Source organism: Phyllostomus discolor, chromosome 2 (genome assembly GCF_004126475.2).
Source record: "Phyllostomus discolor isolate MPI-MPIP mPhyDis1 chromosome 2, mPhyDis1.pri.v3, whole genome shotgun sequence".
NCBI lineage: Eukaryota > Metazoa > Chordata > Mammalia > Chiroptera > Phyllostomidae > Phyllostomus > Phyllostomus discolor.
In genome coordinates this window covers 139,726,766-139,751,801 of record NC_040904.2, presented here as the reverse complement: position 1 = coordinate 139,751,801, position 25,036 = coordinate 139,726,766, and the positions used below count along the sequence as shown (strand labels likewise).

At 34.7% G+C, this 25,036-nt stretch overlaps 1 protein-coding gene across 19 annotated transcripts in view; it reads right to left on the bottom strand.

The window, feature by feature from the left end:
• The window catches only part of PPFIA2 (PTPRF interacting protein alpha 2), a 461,362-nt gene that overhangs the window by 297,644 nt on the left and 138,682 nt on the right, over window positions 1–25,036 (bottom strand). The window contains exon 1 of one of the 19 annotated variants that reach the window (XM_036018629.1): window positions 6,145–6,745. The exons of 14 other annotated variants lie outside the window; for them this stretch is intronic. In XM_036018629.1, coding sequence (XP_035874522.1) covers window positions 6,145–6,225 — 81 coding nt within the window. In that variant the 5' untranslated portion in view covers window positions 6,226–6,745. Of the gene's footprint in view, window positions 1–6,144; window positions 6,746–25,036 lie in introns of those variants that run through there. 4 more of the 19 variants (XM_036018630.1, XM_036018627.1, XM_036018628.1 and 1 more) reach the window with 4 other exon arrangements.

The window sequence follows — 25,036 nt, the reverse complement described above, 5'->3', positions numbered from 1 at the left end:
TTCCATCCTGGCTGGTGTGCTCAGTGGATTGAGCACCAGCCTATGAACCAAAAACTGTAATTCCAACTAGGAGAATATTGGGTCAATAAAAACAGAATGAAGAGGTGTAACTAAATGAAAGTCTGAAGTATAAAAACCTAAGGAATCTGTATAGTACAATGCTTTGAAGTGGCAGAACCAAACTTCTATAAATTTCAGAATTAATAGACAATTTAGATTAGATATTAGGTAGCCTGGAAAACTTTTGCAGCTGTACTTCATCATCAACACTTGACCCAGTAGAATATAGAAGAAAAATCACGGAATTTTGGATTTTATAACTTTAGATTCAGACAGGAACTACATCAGTTACTCTCTACATTAACAACTATGTGGGTTTGTGGGCATCAGTTTTATTTTATTTTATTTTATTTTATTATTTATTTTATTTTATTCATTTCATTTCATTTCATTTCATTTCATTTGAAAAACAGGGAAATCTTGACAATTCATTTGGATATTGTGGGAAGCTACTGACTTTTTCTCTCTGCCTCAATCCTATCACCCAGCCAAGGCACAATGCATATTCTAACTAAACAGAAAATACCAGCCTGTGAGTCCTCATTGAAATTCCTTAAACCTCAAGTCCAAGACCTTGAGGATGACATTTAAATTTATCTTTGTATTCTGGAGTTTGCACATTTTACTTTTAGTCATTTACTATCTCTAACTTTTGCTCCAGTTATACTATCCTCAGCCTTTCCCACACAGGAGTAAGCACCATTGAATATGGTGGCCCCACCTGCTTCAAACACCTCTTGTGTTATCTCTGCCACTCACAATCATGGCTGCATATGATTGGCTGACAGAGAAAAACCTCAGTTCTCTCATTTAGCTGAGGACTTCTGCCTCTTCTACTATGCAACCCTAGAACTGCCGAGGCATCGGTCATTCTTAGCATCCATGCCTTAATTCCAACCATTGTGCTAGATATATCCAATGCATTTAAAAATGATCAACAATAAGAAGTTATAATGTGCTCCAAATAATAGAAAAATAATGGTGAATTTCTAGTAGTACCAAAATGACTGAATATAAAAAAGTTTGGTTTTTTTGCCGAATACCTGAATCGCTTTGCTCACAAAGACATGGTGTCCCATACTAATCACCAGTAATGGTTTTGAGTGAAATTCTTCATGCAGTTGAGATTTCCAACTTGCCTATTAATCTTCTATACATTTCAAGTGCTAACCCTATCTGCTAAACTGGAAAGTATATACTAATCAAATTTTAAATTTCTCTTGATAAAATGTGAAAAATATCAAGTAATCAAAAACAGTAAAGAGATATAAAGAAAAAGGTCTAAAAATTTTTGTCTATCATAGAACTATGCTGTATTTTTGGACCATAAGACACACCTAGGTTTTACAGGAGGAAAACAGGAAAAAAATTTTTGAAGCAAAAAATGTGGTAAAATTTCTAATAACATAAATAACATGGACTGCTGCCCTGCCCACCCCCAGCTAGCCCGGTAAGCTACATTTGGACTATAAGATGCACCCCCATTTTCCTCCCAAATTTGGGGAGAAAAGAGTGTGTCTTATAGTCTGAAGAATACGGTATATTTTAAATTAATTATTTATTTTTTATTAATGTTTCAATTACAGTTTACATTCAGTATTATTTTGTGTTAGTTTCAAGTGTACAGCACTGTGGTTAGACAATCATATACTTTACAGTGTGTTCCCCTGATATTTCTAGTACCCACCTGCGCCATACATACTTATTACAATATTATTGGCTATTTTTCCTATGCTATACTTTACATCCCCATGACTATTTTATAACTAACAATGTGTATTTCTCAATCTAGAAATATACATTTTAAAATAATGAAAATAAAGCATTTCATTAATTACTCAGGGAGCTTACCTATTTTGAATAATCCAACCATAGTAGACAAAGGTTAAGTATTAAATTTACCTTTATATATCTTTAGATATTTTCTTTAATAATATATAGCTATGCCTCATAGGCTGCTCATATATAGTTAAAATTGTTGCCTTTTGTGTTAAATATTCATACATAATCACTTAACTTTTAAATATATGCCCCAGTGTATTTAATAGAGATATCAGTGGTAACTGTGTGCTAGAGACACAGATTAATACAACGTTCTCAGGGATTAAAGCAAAGCATAAGTGTTTTAATAGAGGCAGAAACATGTAAATGATCAAAGAAAAGGCACTTAATAGGACATATGAGGGGAATGTGTGAAGTCTTCACGAGGGAGGTGGCATTTAACACGAGTCTTTAGGTAAAAACAAATCTCCAATGGGCAGGCTGCAAAGAGGCAAAGCCAGCAAAAGCACAGTGACAGCTTTGTGGGGAAGCAGAGTTCATGAAGCAGAGTGTTGCATGCATTCCATCCTGACCACAAGGGCTTTTTATGCCAAGTTGGGGAAATGAAGTTTATTATTTAAGGACAGGGGTTGCATGAAGTAGTTTAAACAGGAAAATGGCAGATTAGTATGTATTTATATTTTGTGATAAAGTGTCTTTCTCTAATTTTCAGTGGGTCCGGGGGGGCAACAGAGTCAGCACTTCTTCACACAGTGTTGGTAGTTAATGTTATTAATGCTGGGAGTGAATGGTGAAGAAATGTATTTTAAACAGAAATAATTCCTCTGTGGGTTCAATAAATAAAAGTGCTCCTGTCAGAAATAAATTCCTTTGATTTGAGGAAGTGGTCTGCAAACTTTGTTTTTGTAAATTTGGGGTATTAACCCCTTATTAGATGTATCGTTGACGAATGTGTCCTCCTATTCAGGGGTTGGTTGTCTCTTCATTTGTCAATGGTTTCCTTTGCTATGTAAAAACTTTGTAGCATGATGTAGTCGCATTTATTTATTTTTCTTTTGTTGCCCTTGCCCGAGGCAATATATCAGAAAAAATATTGCTATAAGAAATGCCCAAGATTTTACTTTGTTTTCTCCTAGGTAGGATTATTATGGTTTCAAAATTTACACGTAAGTCTTTAATCCACTTGAGTTTATTCTTGCATATGGTATAAGAAGATGGTCTAGTTTCATTTTTTTGCACATATCTGTCCAATTTTCCTAACACCATTTAATGAACACTATCTTAACTTTACTGTATGTTTTCGCATTCTTTGTCAAATATCGTTTTTGATAAAGCACACTATTTGTTATTGTTGTTCATGAAAGCTTGCATAGAGCAGGTAAATGTAGAACAAGGAAACATTAAGGCCTCAAAAAGGTGTATCCCTCTTCCCTACTATATCTAGCAGATACTAACACACTCCTATGAAACCTCAGTGCTGTAGAGTTTGAAAATCACTAGGTTAAGATAGTTACTCTACAGGAAATGAGGAGGAGCATGTCATCAATACCTCTAAGAAGATTAACATATTAGGTGATGATTAACCAATCTAGAGACTTAGTAAAGCATGTAAATGGTTTCATTTGCAAAAACAGAGCTAAATGTAAAATCATGTTGGGACATCATTTTTGAGACATTAAATTAAGGAGAAGTTACCGCATTCATATGTACTATGTGTTATGTGTATATCCATTTAATTTTGCTTCAAAGTTTACTTCACATTTGTATTTATTTGAGCCCCATAATTGACTGTTCTAATGCATATAAATATTATAATTAATTTTATAGTAGCATTTAATCTTAATTTTTGTCTATCAAAGGGCATTCTAGTCAACTATAATGCAGAACTTAATTTTGGTGATAAATAATTCACTAAACCTACACTGCAAATTGGGTGTTGGCATCACCCATGGTTCAGGCTCCTATGAATAGAAAAATGCTGACAAAAGTATAATCATAGTAATAGAGACCTTACACATGAGGAAACTCATTTAAATTAAGTGTTAGATGGACTAGACAAAAATAGTGTGTGCACGTGTGGAGAAGTATGAAGGTATTTTACTACATTAAAATTCAATGAAAAAGAAAATCTTGTAATTAAAAATCCCTGAGCTGCTTATCTGTTGTTTTTTTACCTTTGAACTATTCAGGTCAAATGCATTCTAAATTTTTCTTTTAAAATTTGATAATGTACAACTTTAGAAAAATGGCAAGATGGTTTGAATATTTTATGAGACGATGAAACTAAAACTCAATATTATTCATGCTAAGCTATCTTCAATTTTTTTGCATATGTTAACTCTTGTAATTTTAAGAAAGTAAGCATTAAAATCCCAACTTCTTGATGCAGTACTATTTCAGAAATGCATTTATGCCATTCCATAATGAGAACCACTTTTGAAATTTAACTAATCACTTTCAAAAGGTACATTTTTGAGAATGATCTATTACTTTCACAGCATCTCATTTCTTATAACAGTATTTCAATCACAGAAAATATATTCTCATAAAATAGCTGAAAACATATAAATAAGAAAAATATTCATGTTTAATTATGTTACTTTGAAAATAAAAGTAGAGTCAACTTTTATACATCTTTGCCATCATGCTTTAAAATCATCTTTCTTTCCTCTCTTCCACTAAAAACTAATATGAACTAAAATTTAAACACATTTACTGGTATAAGTATAAAAATCAAGTATCATTTTGTAAATTAAAAATGTAGGACGGAGTTCATATCTGGTAACATTTATATTTCACCCAAAATCCTACAGTTTTTACACAAATTGTTATAACATCAACAAAGTAGAACTGTGTTTAAAAATCATTCCAGTGTGTTTTCAAAGAAAATCGCCTGCCCAGAAGGCTGTCAGCAAGATCTTCACTGAAGGAATTGTAGAAAGCCTGTGTGATGACTGAGCATACAGAATTTACTGACCCTTAAACTTTAAGAGACTGAAGTAGAATACCTAATGTCAAAAGCTGCCCCAAAGAGCCAGTTACAGGATATTGTAAAGAGTGTGTATATCAGTGTACAGAGAAGGGAAAAAAAAAAGGTAATAATTCTGCAGAAGAGCCCCAGGGCACTTGCATTTTGAGTCACTGCCACAATAAGAAATCGCCACTGGGAAGCGAATATATTCTCTAACAACACAGACGTGCACTATCAGTAGACATCAGTGTAAAGCAGACAAGGCGACAGGATTAAAAATAGAAGTATAAAATGGGAGAGAGAGAGAGAGTATTTATACCCACTGCTTATAGTTTGCAAAGGCAAGAGACTTTAACAAACAAGATGTGCATTTTTTCAGAACCACCTTTTAAAAGAATGCAGGCTACCTCTACTATATTAATTCACTAGGTCTTTATAGTTTTTTCATAACATTATAACTATGTAGTAAAATAATTAAATGCTAGGATGTTTATATTCCTACAGTGTAACATATACAGGGAGAAGAGGTTCACTTTCCTTTTTCATGTAAAGATGATATGACTAAATTACAAAGTAAACCTTAGTACTGAAAGATGCAATTTGAGGATAAAAATGAGGTGGAATCTGATTTAGTTTAGACTTAACCATTTTTTAGATGGATGACTGATTTATTCTCAGGCAGTTGAAATACATTTAGTAGGTAACACCTTTGTGACTCACTATTATATGTATATTATAAATCATTTTGACTTTTTGGTAACACAGAAAATCTTCCATCTTAATGAGGTTTGGCTTTATCTCAATTTGAAAAGCATATTAAATGTGGTACTTAAGCCTTCTGTATTATAAGATTGCTCATATATTGCACACATAAAAATTAAAAAATAAGAATCATATTAAACTATGTTTATGAAATACAAAACATTTTTCTAAGCCCAGAGGACACAGTTTGCAAAGTTCCATAAAATGTCATTTAATCCTACTCTTCTGTGATATATATAAGGAAAGTAAATCTATAATGTCCACCATATTATAGCTATAAATAACAGTATCAGTAGACAAATCTCATAAACCCTCAAGGATGATACTGTAGAAAATTTTAAAATCCCTGTGAAAATTAAGTATTCACTATTATTTTGCTTGAATTCACAGAGAATCTTAATGCCATCTTATTTTCATATTTAAAGCATAGATTAAACTGACATACCCATTTCTTACATTCTCTTTAATACTTCCACACTTTGCAGTTTTCTTTTTCTCATTTTCCCTTTATTTTAACTTTGACTACATATTAACTTCCTAAGTAGTGAAGCCATTTAAAGCACACTTACTTGAAAAGTGTAAAACCGGGTCCCATTAGGAGGATGCACTTTAGGGGAGCCAGAAACGGTGTTCATATCCGAGAAAATCATCTCTGATCACAGACAATATAATCCACAAGGAGCTACAGATGCAGAGCAGAGAGCTTAGCGTACAGATAAATCCATGCATGCATTGAGGGAGGCTAGAGGGTAAAATGAAATCTGCCCCATCCTTCATAGATACATAGTGATAGCATTTTGAATCTTTCTCCTACGTTTGAAATCTAAGCCGAAAGGTCATCAGCCACTGACCTTTTGTGCAGCTAGCTCTCTAGAACATACAATGTTTAAATTTTTTTTTTTTTAAATACAGAAAGAAAAGGCAAGAACCAACAATAAATGGAGCATGTGCAGGATCTGGCAGTGCTGTGGACCTGCCCATCTGTTCTCAGTGATAATCACCCCCCTCCACACAGTCTAGCAGAGTGATTATGCTAAATATCCTGGTTAACCAATAACACACAGTTTCATTTCAGGGTAGTATTCACAGTGTAATTCAGAGGACCTCTTCTGACTAACCTGAAGCATGTTTCATGTACTGTTTAAAGCTATATTCGGTAACAAATTATTTTTCTTTCACTCTTATTTCTATGTTTCTAAATCTGTACAGTATTTTGAAAAAGGTTTTCAATTTTGGTACAAAGCCCTTTATTTTAAAGTAAAGAGTCATTTTTAAATTTATAGATCAAATCTGACTAGGGCACCCAGGCACAAGGCATAGAATTCAGTAAAGCTATATAATACTAGGGATATCATCAAATAAATTACACTAAAATATTTCTATTTTTCTGAACTCCTAAAGAGCATCATTAACGTGAACATAAACAATCATTATTCTATTTCTCCATCTTAACTCAAAAACTATTAAATTTCACAGTCAATGCCTAAAGAGTACATTTCAAAAAATCAAACTCTATTTCTTATATATAGAAAACAATTAATAATATATCTTTTAGATATATAGATTTTTGACACAGATCCAAAAATATTAATTGTAAACATCTAGAATACATTACAAAGCATAATCATTTTTCTGTATCTCTTAAACAAATTATTCATTCTGCATAAAAGATCATATTCAGATGACTTTACACATTTTAGAGGTAAAAATAAATGTTCCATTTACACATGTTTCCAAGGTGGAGACTTTGGGAGGACAGAGACAAAATAAGCCAAAAGTGGTGTGTTTGTGAATTTATCCAGGATGAGATAGTTATACACAATCAAGAACCAGAAACTACCTGCTTTGAATCTGAGGCTATAGACAAAGTACAGGGTCCAACACCAATAACTCCCCTTTTTTATTATGAAATCTTTTATTAGGAAATCATAAGGATATAATTCGGTAACATTACACTATTATAGTCAAGCACACCATATGAAGTTTTAGGTGAAATGTTCGAATTAAAACTATAAATTAGTGCACCCATATTATTACCCTACCAACCACACTCAAGCAGGTGTTACTTCTGCTGGACCCTGTACAATGGGGATGGGCTCGTAAAACTTAACTTATATTCATTTGTACTTCAATTCTCCAATTACGATTCAGATTTATAATATTAATAAGGAGGGAGCAGAGAAAATTATTTTTAATTTCTTCGATGGTATTCCTACATTCTGGTAAATTTTGCAAATAGGTAACTATTTACCTAGCAAACACTAAATAGACTAGGAGATATTTTTAAATAAGTTAATTTTTTAATTTTAGAATTTTTATTACTGACATTATTACAGATGTCCCCATTTCCCCCTCTTTGCCTGCCTCCACCCAGACTCTTGCCATCCTCCCTCTGGCCATGAACACACTGTTGTCTGTGTCTATGGCTTATGCATGTATATTCTTAGACTATTCCCTTCCCCTTCTTTCACTCAGTTTTCCCTTCCCTCTGACAGCTGTCAGTCTGTTCCATGTCTCCATGCCTCTGTTTCTCTTTTGTTAATCAGTTTACTTTGTTCATTAGATTCCATATACAAATCATATGGTATGTGTCATTCTTTGACTGGCTTATTTCACTTAGCATAATATTCTCCAGGTCCATCCATGCTGTTGCAATGGTAAAAGTTCCTTCTCTTTCACAGTCTCATAGTATTCCATTGTGAAATTGTACCACAGCTTTCTTTATCCACTCATCTACTAATGGGCTGTTTTTGGATCTTGGCTGTTGTAAGTAATGTTGCTATGAACATAAAGGTCCGTATATTCTTTCAAATGGGTGTTTCAGGATTCTTAGGATATATTCCAAGAAGTGAGATCACTGGGTCAAAATGCGGTTCCATTTTTAGGTTTTTTATAAAACCCCATACTGTTTTCCACAGTGGCTGCACTGGTCTGCATTCCCACCAACAGTGCATGAGGTTCCCTTTTCTCCACATCATTGCCAGCACATGTTGTTTGTTGATTGATTGATGATGGCCATTCTGACAGGTGGGAGATGATATCTTATTGTGGTTTTAATTTGCATTTCTCTGATGATTAGTGACATTGAGCATCTTTTCATATGTTTGTTGACCATCTGTATGTCATCTTTGGAGAAGTATCTGTTCAGGTCCTTTGCCCCTTTTTTTAAACTGTATTGTTTGTCTATCTGGTGTTGAGTTGTATAAGTTCTTTATACATCAGATATGTCATTGCTGAATGTGTTCTCCCATATGGTGTGTTCCCTTTTCATTTTGTTGAATTTAGGGATAATTTTAGGTGTATAGAAAAGTTGCAAAGATGGTACAAGAGGTACCTGGAGAACATTATGCTAAGTGAAGTAAGCCAGTCAGAGAAAGATAAATACAATATGATTTCACTCATATGTGGAATCTAGTGAACAAACTGAACTAACAAGCAAAATGGGGAGAGACTCATAGATGGAGAGCAGGATGAGAGCTAGTGGGGGTTGTAGGAGTTGCAGGGACTGGGCAAAAATGAAAAGGGACTCATGAACAGCAGTGTGGTGATTGCTAGGATGAGGAGTGTATAAGGGCACTAAAAGGTAATATAAACAATAAAATAAAAATTAAATTAAAATGTTAAAAAAAAGAGTTCCCATGTATACCTTACCCAGTTTCCCCAATTAACATCTTATATTACTATGATGCATTTATCAAAACTAAAAAACTGATACTGGTACCTTATTATTAACTAAACTTTAGACTTTATTTGGACTTCACTAGTCTTTCCTGTTCTGGGTTCCAACCTCGGGTAGCACATTTATTTACTTTCCATGACTCCCCAGTTTCATCTGGTCTGTGATAGCTTCTGTTTATTTTTTATGACTATCAAGAAGTACTGCTCAAGTATCCTGTAGGATATCCCTTGCTCTGATGCTTATATTAATTTTGTTTAATGATACTCTCATACTAGACTAGGGCTATGGATTTGGGATTTGGATTCACCAGAGAGGTGAAGTGACCTCATATGGGGGGGGTGCATGATATACAAACATCACTAGTAATATTAACCTTCATGGTAGGTTAAAGTAGTATTGGTCTGGTTTTTCTATTGCAGAATTATTATTTTTCTCTTTCCATACCCTATTCTTTGGAAGTTAGTCACTAAATCTAGTGCATTATGAAATAGGTGATAGGGAGTGGTAAAATTAAGATTTACTCCTGGAGAAGGTAGTACTGACATATATTAAATGGAATTTTCTTGTATAGAAAGTTTGCCTCTTCTAATTATTTTTCAATGATTTATTTTATCAGTATAAACTATGGTATATTTCCTTTATAATTTGGGTTATAACACAATACAATTTATTTTATTGCTCAGTTGTCATTCCTGTTTACCTTTGACATGCTCTCATTTTTTTTGAACAAGGGATGATTTTTTTAACTATGTTTTTTTCTCCTGTATCAATTGCCTGTTTGCAAAAAGTATTGGTCTCTTTAACTATAATTCTGATTATCCCCACATGTCAACTTGAAAAAGTGTTTTATATTTTTCAGAATTATTTAAGCAGCCATATTAGTTTATTTTTTAAAATAATCTATTTTTACTCATTTTGATTTATTAACTCTCATAGAATCCATTCAAATGATTCTCAAATTAAATAAACTATATAAATATATAAGTTGTGGTAATCAGTGATGTATGTAAGACATTTTGTTCTTCTCATTTGAAATTACGGATTGGGATCGCACTTTCTCCTGTGTCTAGTGGGGCCCTATAACTCAAGCTTACGAAACAGCTGTCAGTGGAAATAATGTCTTCAAAACAAAAGAGAAGCTTCTTGCAAACCCAGGTTTTACAGGAAAAATTTGTTTGCCAAATAAGTTATTATGGTTTAAATATAACTTTCACATACTTTTATGCTTACCTATAAATTGGTTCTGATATAATTTAGACCAGACAATTCACTAGATTTCTCATTATTATTGTAAGGGAGCCAATAAATCAAATATTCCTTTATTATATGACATATTCCTGATATAATCTCATATATTTACTGAATTTGCATCAAACAGCAAATTATTTAAGTTAGGAATTCTAAAGCATTTTGGTCAATAAAAATAAGTTTTTCATATTTCTTGTGTGAGAAGGAAAAGAGAGCAGTAGGAATTAATGTTAAAAGAGGCAGGAAAAAGAAACATTATTAATATATAATTAATATGTAAGCACTGCTCTGTTTTAAATGTTGTTGAAAATTGCCAAAATATACATTCTTTTCAAAAATTTTTTATGTAGGCTATTTATGATAATGACACTATTTCACTTTTCTGATGGCCTATTTGTAGACAACTCCACTTTCCCTCTCTGCCTGATAGATATAGGAAAAGTGGTGTCCAGGCCTGAGAATTGCTAAAGATCTAGGATCCTGTCTCATGCATTGTGGTTGTAGAGAACTGGTACAGTTTCCAGGTCCTGGAGGCAAAATTATGAAAGATATGGTCTCTGTCCTCAAGACACTTAAAGTTTGATGGGAGGGACATCAACTAATGAGGCAGATAATGAGTATAACATGCTCAGCACCTGAACAGCACCTACTCAAGGGATTTGTTGGAGTGACCCTGGCGAGAGCAGGAGGGTAAACGCTTTCCCAAGAGCAGGGAAAGCCCTTCCCATTGACATGTGTGAAAAGATATAAGATGACATGGAATATTTGGGGAGATAGAGCAGAAAACATTTTAGGGCATAAAAAGTAACTGTGGTAGATGTGCTTTTTCATTTATAAACATTTTCTCAAGTGAAATTAGTAAAGAGACTTAATCTGGTTAACACCCTATCTATGATATCAAGTAAATTTAGAACATTCTTGTTTCAAAAAGATATGAAATATAGCTTCATACTTTCATACTTTTGGTTAGTTATACTTTAGTTTTGTTTTTAGTTTTTCAAATAACTTTCCAAGATTATTTTGGCTTGTCAAGAAGTTTCATTCTTCATCTGATTGCTTTTCATTTATACTAAGATGATTTTAGGTATTAACTTGAAAGTAAAGTATATAGTACAATATTACTATATGAAACAAAATTTAATATGTTTATGGTAGGAGTTTCCAGATAATGTCTACCACTTGAAGGGCAAATAATACATCCATTTTAATTGTTACAGTTAGAACAGCAACCCATATCTCTCCAGATGTACCTGTCACCAAGAGAGTGAATTAAGAGTATGAACTCTAGCCCTGGTTGGTGTGGCTCAGTGGACTGAGTACTGGACTGTGACCCAAAGGGTCCCTGATTTGATTCCCAGTCAGGGAATATGCCTGGGTTGCAGGCCAGGTCCCCAGTAGAGGGTGTGCAAGAGGCAACCACACTTTGATGTTTCTCTCCCTCTCTTTCTCCCTCGCTTCCCCACTCTCTAAAAAGAAATAAAATATTTTTTCTAAAAAGAAGATGAACTCTAGAAAGTTTAATAACAGCTATTTCAACCACTTGAATGTTTATAGAAAGAAATTGTGAATGAAGAAGTAAAAGGATGACTAAATTGCACTTTCTTAAAAATGGGTAAAATAAAGTCCTAAATACTGACACTTGTTTCTAATACACTAAGAGAGAAGATTCCCACAAGTTAGCTAATATACCCTTATGCCTCTGGGAACAATTACTCAATAGCTTTCTTAAATGTATGTTATCAGTTTGATTTTGTAAAAGGTTCAAAAAATATTTTAGAGCCTACCATTTCAAATTTTGGAAGATTCAGCTCAAACATTTTTTCTATCACTTCAAAATAATTTTTACTCAAATAACTGTAGATATATTCTGCTTCAACACAAATTCAATATAGTTTTTCTTTCATTACTTTATTGATAATGGATAAAAAGCTAAAAAAAATTATAGAGTGGTAAGAATTTGGTGAGTTAAAGGAATACACTGAAAAGAACTTCTTGTCTGCTGTTAGTCTCTGGTAAATGCTCAGGTGGATAAAAATGCCATACTGGACAAGAATAGGAGGGGTGGATGGTGGGAAAGAGAGGAGAAGGAGAGGAAGAGCAGGAGAAAAAGAGTGGAGAGGTATCACTACAATTTACACCATGTTACACAGTAGCACTATAGGATAATAAAGGATTTCATATCCAAGTATTCTGTTAGATGTCATTCCAGATGGAGTGAAATGTATAGACAGATGGGCAATACATCCTAGAGGAGTCATATGGATGGCATATGGAAGCTAGTTAAGCATATCCTGCCAGCTAAGTTATCTACCTATCATCTACCTAAATATATATTCACATTTATATATTCTCAAATATATATTCTCTGTTTATATGTGTATTCTTATCCTTGTATCATAAATTTTACAAACTGTAGCAAAGATGACCCTCCATAGACAGCCAAAAGTCTAAGTTTACTTTTACATTCTGCTTCTGAGTTACCTATTTCCTAGGTGTCACAGAAGACTCCATACAAGTTTGTAGGATTTGTCCCTTCATTCAGTCATCACTTACTCATTTGTTCAACAGTCCTTAGTGAGGAGTGATGTTGTGCCAGACCCCTGGTACATTTAGAACAGAAATGAAGAGCAAGTGAAGCTAGTGGTGAACACTTTGCATTTAGTCATAAGTCAATAAGAAGCTCCCTCGTACAGGTGTAGTCAGTGCTAGCAGTGAGCTCATTTCAGAGGGCATCCAAAACAAACAAACAAACAAACAAACAAACAGGAAAAAACCCTCCTTATACCTTAGGGACTTTCTTCCAAGTTCAAGTGATTTTTTTGCTAGCAAACCATTCATTGAGATGCCCCAAATAAATGAATACAATGTTTAGAATTTGTCGGGAACCTGCACGATTTGCAGCCATGTAGACAAAAAAATTTAACGATATTGAAATTTAAATTTATAAGCTCCCATTTATAACAGGAAAAATATTAAATTTGGCTTAAATTCAATCTTGATGATTTTGATGATAATGTGCTGGCATTTTGCATAATCTATATGTGTATAGATTTCAGAGCATCTCTGACAAAAGAAAATAGAAACTACAATTAAACAATCACTCCCAAACCTTGAAATGTGCCCAGCATTTCAAAATACTACCTACAGCCTAGAAAAGCAAGATACAACTACCCACATCCCCTCCCACCTCCAGCACGACCACACACACACCCCTTAACCACACTTACAGAGAGTGTCTACTCAGTCAACAAGTTTAGTTCCCCTAAAGTCAGCAAATATAATATACTATGCAGTCAAACAGGTTCTTCTGATGTTGAAATAGGTTTTTGAAACTAAAAGAGTTCAAATGTGTGTTTTACACAGATCATAAATGTTTTCTTAATTAATAAACAAGAACATTCTTCACATAATATATGCTAAATAAATGTCTACTGAATAGAACAGAAAATTTACATAATTTGTGAAGAATTCACACTAAGGTCATAATATTCAATTATACAATGGAGGCTGAAATTGATGGTAATACTCCACCCTGCTGTGAGCCACTTAAAAAACGAATGTCAGACTGCTTTTGAAGGAATCAGATAATCCCATAGTGTCCTATCACTGTGACGATTCTTTATAACCATTTTTATCTGGTAGTGCTCACTTTATACTGAGCTAGCAGGAACTATTAGTTATTGTTTTATTTGAGTTTAAAGGAAGCTTAGCTATGATTGATGATCCTTGCATGTGAACATGATTGTATGAAATATATGGCTATATGTATATATGTATAACCATAAGTGTGCATATATTTGTGTGTGCATTTATATACACATTGATCAAATACATGCATGTGTATGCATGTGTGTATACATGTACATACACATGTACACACATGTCTACATATATACTGTCTTTGGAACTGAAATCAGAAAATTTTAAAATAGTGTCTTATTTCCGTATTCTTTCTTTTATTTTACTTTAGTGTTTTTTTGCTTAAAGCACATTTTCCACAAATGTTTACATGTATTATGATAGCCCATGAACATATTTATGTAAATTAAAAATATTAAATTATATAAAATTCAGGATTGAGTTTTGTTTTATTTTGTTTCCTTAAAAATGTTAATTGATTAGCACCCTATAATTTTACAACTCAATAATTTTATTATATTTTGTTAAATTTATGTCATATTCTAAAATGTGTCACCAGCCTGATGTTACAAAAACCACATTAAAGTTCTATGACAGGCTGTTATTTCCTCATCTACTACTCTGAATGCCAGATGTTCACGTAGTTCAAGATTTTATAATAACACCTACAGGAATTTCTGAGTTCTGACTTTTTATAAAATAAATAAAGTTAGATGAGAAATATTGGGTCCATTCGATGGCATGAGAACTACATATGGAGTATTATATATTGAACTTAAACGTGGATGTGCCCTATGTGCTCTATTGTACAGTACGGGTTTGAAGTTAAGTTTCACTCTTCCCCAGAAATTGGTAAAATTCCTAACCATATGTGAACAAGCAAAATATTTCCACTCTGGCTAAGTCTATATTCTCTATTTTATTTACTGTCCATCTTCAATATATGTTCTCTGATCCTTTGCACAAGAAGTATTGTATCAGAATACAAAGAATTCTCTGTCACTTATACAGCATTTGAATTTTATTTTTTTAATCAGGGAGCAAAATTTCTAGCTAAATTTTCATATGAAATATGCTTTCCTAGGGAAAAAGTTATGCCTTATATGGAATTTCTTGTCTATCACTGAAAAGGACCAGCACAATGTATGACATAGAATAGGCATTGCTTAATATTTGGGAAATAATTGAAACATCTTCCGCTGGCTGTGCTTCTCTCTCTCTCTCTCTGTCTCTCTCTCTCTGTCTCTCTCTCTCTCCCCCTCTTCCCATGGTAATTTCAATTATCTCATTTTTACTTGCTGACCAGTCCTTAAAGTTCAAAAAATGTTTATTCTCCAAACATATATGCACTCATCCACCAAAAAGCTAAACTGATCTCCATGCACCCATTTACAGAGCACTGAAAGAAATACCACATTGAAGGGGAAAATGGTATGTTCCAAGCAAACAAACCATATGTTCTAATGTTTTTCATCTAGTTTACTTTATTTTAAACACTTTGTTTATATAATCCCAGAAGAAACAGATTCAATTGATGGAAGAGAAAAAGACTCATGATGGTAACTGATTCTATGTGAATACTTTTAGGGTAATATTACCATGTATAGCTTGAAATAATGGAATACATTTTTAAAAAATGATTAATATATAGGTGGATACTCCATAATAGCACCATGTTTAAAAATAAAGATTTCAAGATTATGGGAATAAGGGCAATATTAGGCAGAACTATGGAGTAGTACTTTTCAAAACCTTTTTACCACAGTTGCCATGGTAGAAAGTACATTATTTTCTCCTGAATTATGTTTTTTCCAACAATGTTTTTTTGGAAGACAAAGCCAATCATTGTTTCTTTTTTTTATTAAGAACAAGAACAGTGGCTCAATAATTACCATTATTGAATTATATTTTATGGCAGCCACAGTGCTTCCTTTTACAAAGCCCTCTAAAGAATGTATTTATTTCTCAGTTGCATATAAGGAAACTGAGTCTTAGAAAGATTATAACCTGTCTAAGATCACACGAGTTATGAGTGAACAAGTCACTTGAAGTCAGGTCTATCTGATTACAAAGCCACACTATGAATCAAAATTACATCTGGGTACTGATTTGTCTGCCAACAATTTTAATTCAGTATAGAATATGAAGAAGGAATTAATAAGTACCTGATTGATTAATTGATTTCATACACTAAAATACTTTTAGGTGACCAGTTATTTGATGAAATATGTATTTTTACTTTGTGGACATATTCAAATTTTCCTCATGGATCAGACATGGCCTGAGGAAGACAGAAAGGAACACAGAACCACGGAAAGGCTGTTGGTCCGAGCAGTTGTTCAAGTCTCTGGCCTGAATGGGTGGAGGGTGAAATCACCACCAAATGAGATGGAGAAGGCTGCAAGAGAATCAGGTTTGGAGAAAATTCAGTTGCTCAGTTTGGCACATGTTGAGTTTAAGTTTTCCATTAGTCAGCCAAATAGAGATGTCACACTGGCAGTTGAATTTACAGATTTGAAAGCTGCATTAGCATACAGGCTAAAATCCCCCCAAGACAAAACAAAACAAAAAACTGGAATGAAGTCATGAGGAAATGAAAGGAAATACAGGAGAGAAGGGGAGAAGAGGTCCAGGCTCAAGCCCTGGTGCACAATAAGCATCCTGGGAGACCAGAGAGGGACAAGAAGTGGGAACAATCAGTGAGGGTTAAGGAAGATCAAAGGAAGGGTGCATCCTTAAAGTCCAACAATTAATATGAATTAAGTAGCAAGAGTGATCATCTGTATCAAATGTGGAGGAGAGTTCAGAAGTTGAGGACTGAGGACAGGGCACCAGATTGTCACGTAAAGGCTGGCTCCAGTAGATATCTGGGAGAAAAACTGAATCGAAGTAAGTTTATGATGAATTGAGGGGAGAGAATTTGGAAACACTATTCTTATACAACAATATTAAAGCATATTGTTGCGAAGAAAATCAAAGTAATGAGACAGCGACTGGCAATGAAAAGGGAGAGAAATAAGAACAGGTTGTTGTCCTAAGGAAAATGCTCCAGGAGAAAAATCGATGATGTAGGATGCAAAGAGGCATTTCTGGAGCAACGTTTTTCAGCAGGTGAAAGGAGATACAATCTATAAGAGAAGAGATTGGCTTTAGAGAGGAAGAGGATAGCATCTTTGATAGCAGAGCATGTGGATTGCCATGTTTGTAATTGTGATGGTAGGAGTTTGTGCCCGTTGTCAGGAACTTAGCAAGCAAATCAGGTGAGAGTCAGGTTGGGGGAGACAGTTGTGAATGTTTGCAGTGAAGGAACAGTATGAAACTGTTATACAGGAGAAAAGCAGAATATAAACAATACCATGTTAAAGAACACAGCTTAGACATGCAAGCAAATCAGTTGACTTTATCTCCTTAAATTAAAAGCTTAAACTGCAAAGTTTTTACAGCGTGGCAGAGAGCAGTTTAGAACACATGCTCTGCGGAGGTAGGCAGTCCCACAGATTGGTAACAAGGAAAGAAAGGGCTGAGACACACGTATCCAGTTCATTCTCTCAAACTTGCTTACCAAAGGAAACCACTTCTTCCTGGGGGAGTGGAAATTATGTATGCCCATAATTTTTCATGACAAAATAAACTCTTAATGTGAGTCTATATTCCTAACTAAAAATCCATGGTCTATTTTTTCTTTCATTATCTTGCCAATGCCCTCAATCTCAATATCCTAATATACTTTGAACCATTCAGTAACAAGTTATATTAATCCATTTGTTCAGCTCCTCTGCTGCAACCTGAGTCGGTGTGTGCTGTGGGCGTACACCAGACAACCAGCGCACTGACAAGCTCCCGTCCTCAACCCCAGTACCACCCTCTACACTGTCTGGCCCCCACTAACTCCCATTTTCTTTTCACAGCAGCTCAATAAACCTTTTACAGTCTGTTTACTGCCTTTCTCCATTGGTTCTCACTCACTCTCCACAGATTAGCAGTTCAGTTTGATAGTGAAATCTCCCCTCTGTATTTGTTTGTTTGTTTGTTTACAAACTTATATGTGTTTGTTCCTCTCCTTTTCTTTTTTCTCTCATCTCAAAGTCTGGAACTGATATTTGATACTGATACTTCCACTTGAATTATGTCACAAGGAGAAAGAGAAGCTTCCTGGCAATTTTAAGTCCACGTGGGGATCTTACGTATTTTTAGCGACGGCTTGCATTCCTTTTTCTAGAACAGTCTCTTTTATGGGTTTTCCTTGCTTGTCTCTCTAAAGCACTCACATATTCATTCTCTAAACTTAGGTTTCTATGTAATATCTCCTGACATTATTTAAAATCCAAGATGGTTTTAGATATTGAATATCCTAGAGATCATCTAGCACAGTAGAACCTCAGAATACTCTAGGGTGCTTTGAAAAATAGCAATGTTTAGGCTTCTCCTCTAATGATGTTATTTTAATTAGTTTAAGGATGCCAAATGGGTACTTTTCTAAATCTCCCCAGGTGTTTTTCAATGTGCAAACAGGATGAAAGGTCACTGATGCAGTGTAGTTCTTTTATTTTATACTGAAACTGAGCATAAGAGAGATGAGAATGCCCTGCTCTTCTTGGTCATACAATGAATCATTCTGAGCTAACTAGGGCAGTGCTTTTCAACCAGTGTTGCAAATAGGTTATAGGTGTGCTGAAACATCAGTCTCTCAGCATCAGGTGACTCCGTAAATCCTGGGACTTCCAGAGCTCCTGTGGTACTCAATTCTAGGTTGGAGCACTCTCCTCTGTCTCCATTGCTGTGATGTAGAAATAGAATACTTTTCTATTTGTGCCATATTGTGAAAAAGTTTGAGAAACACTGGTCTCATTTATTCTTCTCCTCAGAAAATCTCTGGCCCATATTCGTCTTTGAGAAGTTTATCTTTTAACCTTTTTCTCCATTAAATTCCATTTTTTATGTTGACCCTCTCGTCTACATCCAGGTCACATGACCAGTTTTGTGTTATTGGTATATTTTTCAGTCCAATAGCTAAATAAGGAATGAAAAGGTGGAATACCGCTTAGGGAATGTCCACAGCAAAACTTCATTTTGGACATATTGATAGTGAATTATTAAAAATGTGCTAGATCACAACCTTTCAGATGGAAATGTAGACACCAAAACCACTAGGGTCAAGTCACAGCTCTGCAGCTTGTTGAGGAGGCCACGCAGACACACAATTAAGAGTTTATTATGTCATGATAAACTATGGGCATACATTAGTTTCCTCAGTTTATCTGCCTTGTACTTGACATTCACCACACATAAATAAATGAAAGGAAGCTAAATATTAACATTTCACAACAAAGGCAGAAATTTTTATTATTGCTGTTTTCCTCCATTAGCAAAAGGTCACATAATCAGTAATGTGATTACAATGCCTGGGACAGCATTATTTATACTGGAAGTCCCAGACATGCAAAATAAATATTAATTAGATCACACTGATTAGATACTTCTTTAAATTCTGATTGTATTATTATTAATTCATCAACTCAGTACATGGGTTCTATTGGCAAACAGACCCAAGTTCAAATCTCCTTGCTTTTACTTTCTGGGTGAAGAAAGCTTTGATTTAGTTTCTCAGAGCTTCAGATTTATTCTCAGAGAAGTAGGGGTTATAACATAGGTTTTACCTCAATGGGGTGTTGTGAAAATTAAGTCAGATAATGTAGTAAAGTACTTACAGTCATTATCACCCTCTCAGTCACTCAGAATTAAACTTAATTTCTAAATTTCTTTTCTTTTCACCAATATATTGTGTTGCATTTATCCATTTCTCAATTGTTTTCTGTTGCTCAGAATTTATTTTTCACTCATACTCAAGATTCAGCTCTTGTGACCCCTCTTCTATAAATCCTCACCAGTCTGCAGTCATTTTATTCTCACACAACTCATTTGTGGTTCAGTTGTAGGCCTTCTTAAGGTCTGCAATGATGTGCCTGTCCATTCAACTGTGAGCTCTGGGAGAATGTGGATTGTGTTCTCCACACGGTAAATATGCTAATCAGACCATTTCCTTCTCTTACTCTCAGCCCTCCCATAGCTTACTATCACAGGTTGGAGAAAATCCAGTCTTTCCCACGGCCTATAAAGCTGTACAAATATTTGATCCTGTCCCTCTTTGTCCTCATTTTATGTCCCCATGCTCTTACACACTGTCCACTGGCCACACCATCTCCTTGCTGTTCCCAGAATATAATGTCAATCAATACAGTGAGGATCTATTGAGCACCAACTATAAACTTGATGCTATTCTAGGGATTTAGGATACATCGGTGAGCACAGGTGACCAACATCCTTCCTTGTAGAGCTTTCACTGTAGTTGGAAGTACAAAAACCATTAACATTATAGTAATTATGTGCAATGAAAAGAAGTAAGAGCCAGGGAGTGGGACAGGAACTAGAGCGAGGGAAGAAGGGATCAGCGAGTGGTGATTTCAAATCCCATAGTAAGCATATTCTCACTTTGGCATAGGCAATCGCTGTTCCTTTTGTCTGGCGCTCTCCCCAGCCAACCCAACATTCATAGGGTTCCCTCCATCAGTTATTCAGGTATTGGCCCAAATGTCACCATTTCTGGAAGTCCTTAACTGAAGCGAATGTGATATGTATGTTTCCACTCCCGCAATGCTGCTCTCTATTTTCTTAATCAGCTTTGTTTTCCTCATTGCATTTTCACTGTGTATAATATCATCATTTTTATGAGGAAAGAGATTTTTTCTTTTTTATTAATGTTGTATTCCCAAGGCTTAAGATAATATTTGGTATAACATTGTTAATAAAGATTTACTGAGTAAATAAATGCAAGTAATAATTATCTTCAAAGTTATTAAACATAAAAAGTAAAGCCAATCAAACTGAACTTTAATCAATATATTATTTCTCAATAATTGGGAAATTTTTCATATTTAAAAATTCTGCTTTTGATGCTCATGACACTTCTACAGATGACAATAACCTGCCAAACTCCTCTAAATGAGACCCCTCATTCATCAACTCTACAGTTATTGATTGAGTGTCTATACTGTTCTAAGCTTTGTACTAAGCATTGGGGATACATTCAAAACATAGATATCATTATTTTTAAAAAGGTAGGTCTAATTATTAAAAACCTTGCACATATATTCTTATAAAAATTAAAACAAAAACATTGTGAAGATCATTACACTGCTTTTTTGAGTTAAATCATCATTCAATAATAGTCATAGAAGCTTGATTTTTTTTCACATATGCTATTTACTATATTCTTTTCTTTGACTTCAAAGTAAAGCAAAATGTCTCTCCCTGGTAAACAAACAAACAACAACAAAAATCCTAGGAGCATCCAAACTGGTCAATGCTACTTCCATTCTTAGGAGCTTTGGTGCTGATGACAAGGATGCTTAAGGGGTTAGTGAAATAGACATGTAAAGCATTGTTAATAATGTATGCTGGATAAATAATTTTATAATCCCAAGTGGTCATGGAAGTCAGCAAAGTAGTCGACCCAAATACCACAGGGACTATTCATCGCGCTTTTTTTTTTCCCTCACCTTCTAAATTTCTACCTGGATATGGCCTGGTTTAAGAAAAGAATTATACATGATCTATATGTGAATGAGACTAGCTAATAATATTAAGAAAATGTTATTTGTTTAGAAGCAAAAAAATTATTTTTCCAGAACAAGAAATTTGAGTAAGATCCTTATTATTTTTACAACTGAAATGTTAAATGGTTTTTCTGGCAACTTTAGAGTTTCTCCCAGAGGGATAAAAGGCAAACAAATTGTAAAATTCATGTCTTAGTTACTTAGCTGTTAAAGTTTAATATTCAGAATATAAAATATAATTTCCCTTATGGCCATTAACAACATAAAGCTAAGCATTTAAAAAGAAAACAACCCAGCAGTAAAAATAAATACTGATCAGATAAATGTGAAAAGTAAGATTTATTTTTAAAAAGATGATAAAACAGATACATCAGAAGTAAAATATCATACAACTAAATATATAATTTATATTTCAAAGGAAAAAACATATATTTATGAAAGCACCAAACAAAAAAGGTTCTTATGGTTCAATTTTGTCCTCTGGATCCAATATAGATATAGAAACAATCAAAACTACCTGACTAATGTTTATAATCAATAAGTTTTAATGGACCAACTTTTGGAGTTTGATAACTAGACTATAACTAAAACTGAGAATTATAAAGATATAAACAAATATCCAAAGCTTCAGGTGAGACACATAAAGACATAATCCAAGGCAGCAGATGCCCAATAAATTTTATGAGCCATTATGTCTAGTATTGATTTTAAACTGCTTTTCTTGTGATATAATTTTTTTAATCTTATAATTACCCATAAAAACCTTTATTAATGACATATTGGGGAGGGAGGGTGCTGGAGGTGCATCTGGTGCAGGAGTACAGGAGGTTTAAGCAGGGACAGAATCTGGTGGGAGGGGCTGAGAGCATCAAAGGTCACAGGAATAGAGCCTGCAGCCTTAAACCCAAGTAAGAGGTTTAAGGCAGATAGCAAGCAAATTTAAAATCCTCTTTAAAATCTTCAGAAATTTAAAGGCACTGGAACACCCATATTAAAGTGGATAGATTATTTAGATAACAAAGGAAAGAATTTAAGGGAAGATCATTGATTTATTTAAAAAATATTTTTCATCTCCCAAAGCTGTTTGAACTGCTAAAGATTCCACAGTGAACAAAACAGAAAAAAAAAATATTTTTCTTTCCTCATGGAATTTATCTTCCCATGGAATAAATAAGAAATTTATATAGCATATTAGAAGGTGATAAGTGTTATTTGGGGGCGGGGGGGAAGTTGGGAGGAATAGGGAATTAAAATGTTAAAGATAAAGAAGACTTCAATGAGAAAATAACATTTTTTTAAAGATTTTATTTATTTATTTTTAGAGAGGGAATGGAGGGAGAAAGAGAGAGAGAAACATCAATGTGCGGTTGCTGGGGGCCATGGCCTGCATCCCAGGCATGTGCCCTGACTGGGAATCGAACCTGCAACACTTTGGTTTGCAGTCCGAGCTCAATCCACTGAGCTATGCCAGTCAAGGAGAAAATAACATTTGAACAGAAATAGACTCAAGGTAAGGGAATGGGGCACACAGATAACCAAGAAAGAGGGCCCCAGGGAGAGCCAAGAAGATACACAAAGGTGCCAAGGTGGTAGCATGGTTAGAGTGCAACTGAAAGACAAGGACGGTGGTGGATCCAAGCTGCGTATACGAGCGAAAGAGTAGTAGATGATGAAATCAGAGAGAGATAAAGAAGCTAGATTATGTCAAATGTTATAGCATTAAACATGCATTGACTTTTATCCTGAGAAAGACTAAGAAGAAGGGTAGGGGAGGCTTTGGAAGGTTTTGTGAGAGGAGTGACAATTAGATGATTAAACAACATTTTAAAAATATTCTGGCTTCTGGACTGAGAATAAAGCATGGGGAGGGGTAGTGAGAGGAGGGAAAGGGAAACAAGCTAGAAGGCTATGGGGGTGAAAACTAGAGGTGGCTCAGAACAAGGTGGTAGTGGTGAAAGTAATGAGACATAGTTGGACACTAAGTATATTTTGAAGATAGATGTGGATGTGAGGGAAATAGGAAACAGGAATAACTCCAAGAATCTTACCTATGCAAATGAAGGATGAAGTTGCTATAAACCGTGATGGGGAAGACTGTGGTTGCATCAGGTTTGGAAGGAAGATCTAGAGCTTGGTTTTCAACATGTTGAGTTTTAGTTACATATTAGATAGTCACATGGAAATATCAAGTAGGTAACTGGACATATAAACTTGGGTATTAGTGTAGAGTCTGGGAAAGCATTATAAATTTGAGAGTCTTTGGTGTATATATGTAAGGGGTATACAAATATAGGGAGATCAGAGGAGAATTCCAATGACAGAACCCTCCAGCACCCCAATATTAAAAAGTCTGGTGAAATGTGGAAGAACCAGCAAAAAAAAAAAAAAAGCTAAAAAGAGAGGCCATCAAGCCTTACACTGGGTTGGGCATTTCTCCACTGAAGCAGCCCACTCTAAAGCTCATGACTGAAGCAAGAGCTGTCTGGAGAGGGTAGCTTCGTTGTCCAAGCTGATACCCTGGACAGCAAGCCAGGTGGTCTGGGAAAGGAGGTGCTGTATCCTGCCCATGATCACCAGAATCCACAATACTGACCAATGAAGTGACAAATTGCCACACAATTAATTTCCTTTCCTGAATTAAATGGAGGGCCAGGAGAGGAATATAATAACAAAGAACATGTGCTTGCAGTTTGATACAGGGCTCAACACCAACACCCAAAATAATCTTGGGTTCTAGATATCAGTGCTAAGGGGTTCAATATAGATTTCTTCAAGGAAGGTGTTAATAAAATCCAGTGATTGCTAATTCTCAACACGTTTTTAAACAAAAAATACATTTTAAATAAAATTATATGTGGAAGTACAAGCTGTAAGGTGTATAGCGTGGCATTTCTTTGCTTGAGGCAGAAGTTACAGAACCAGAGACTGGCCTTTTCAAGAGTCCCTGCTGGAGCTTTCCCTGAGGCATCTTGCCACAGTTTTTGAGCCCTGGTAAACACTTAACACTGGCAGAAACAGAAAAACAAAGCAGTTCAGAGATGTAAGTAAGTGGCATTTGAAGCAGACAGGGAAGTTCTGGGGAAAAAAATGGACTTAATAGAATTGATTGTGCCCAGGTTGTCAATGTTTTGTTCTCCCCCTGCTCAGCTCAGGACATCGCAGTGGCAAAACTTCCAAAACCACAGATAGCACATTGGGGATAACCAGGGCCATGTAGCAATAATGCTAAATAACTTACAATTTATGAAAGATAAAATTTATGGTTTAAAGACAATTATTTCA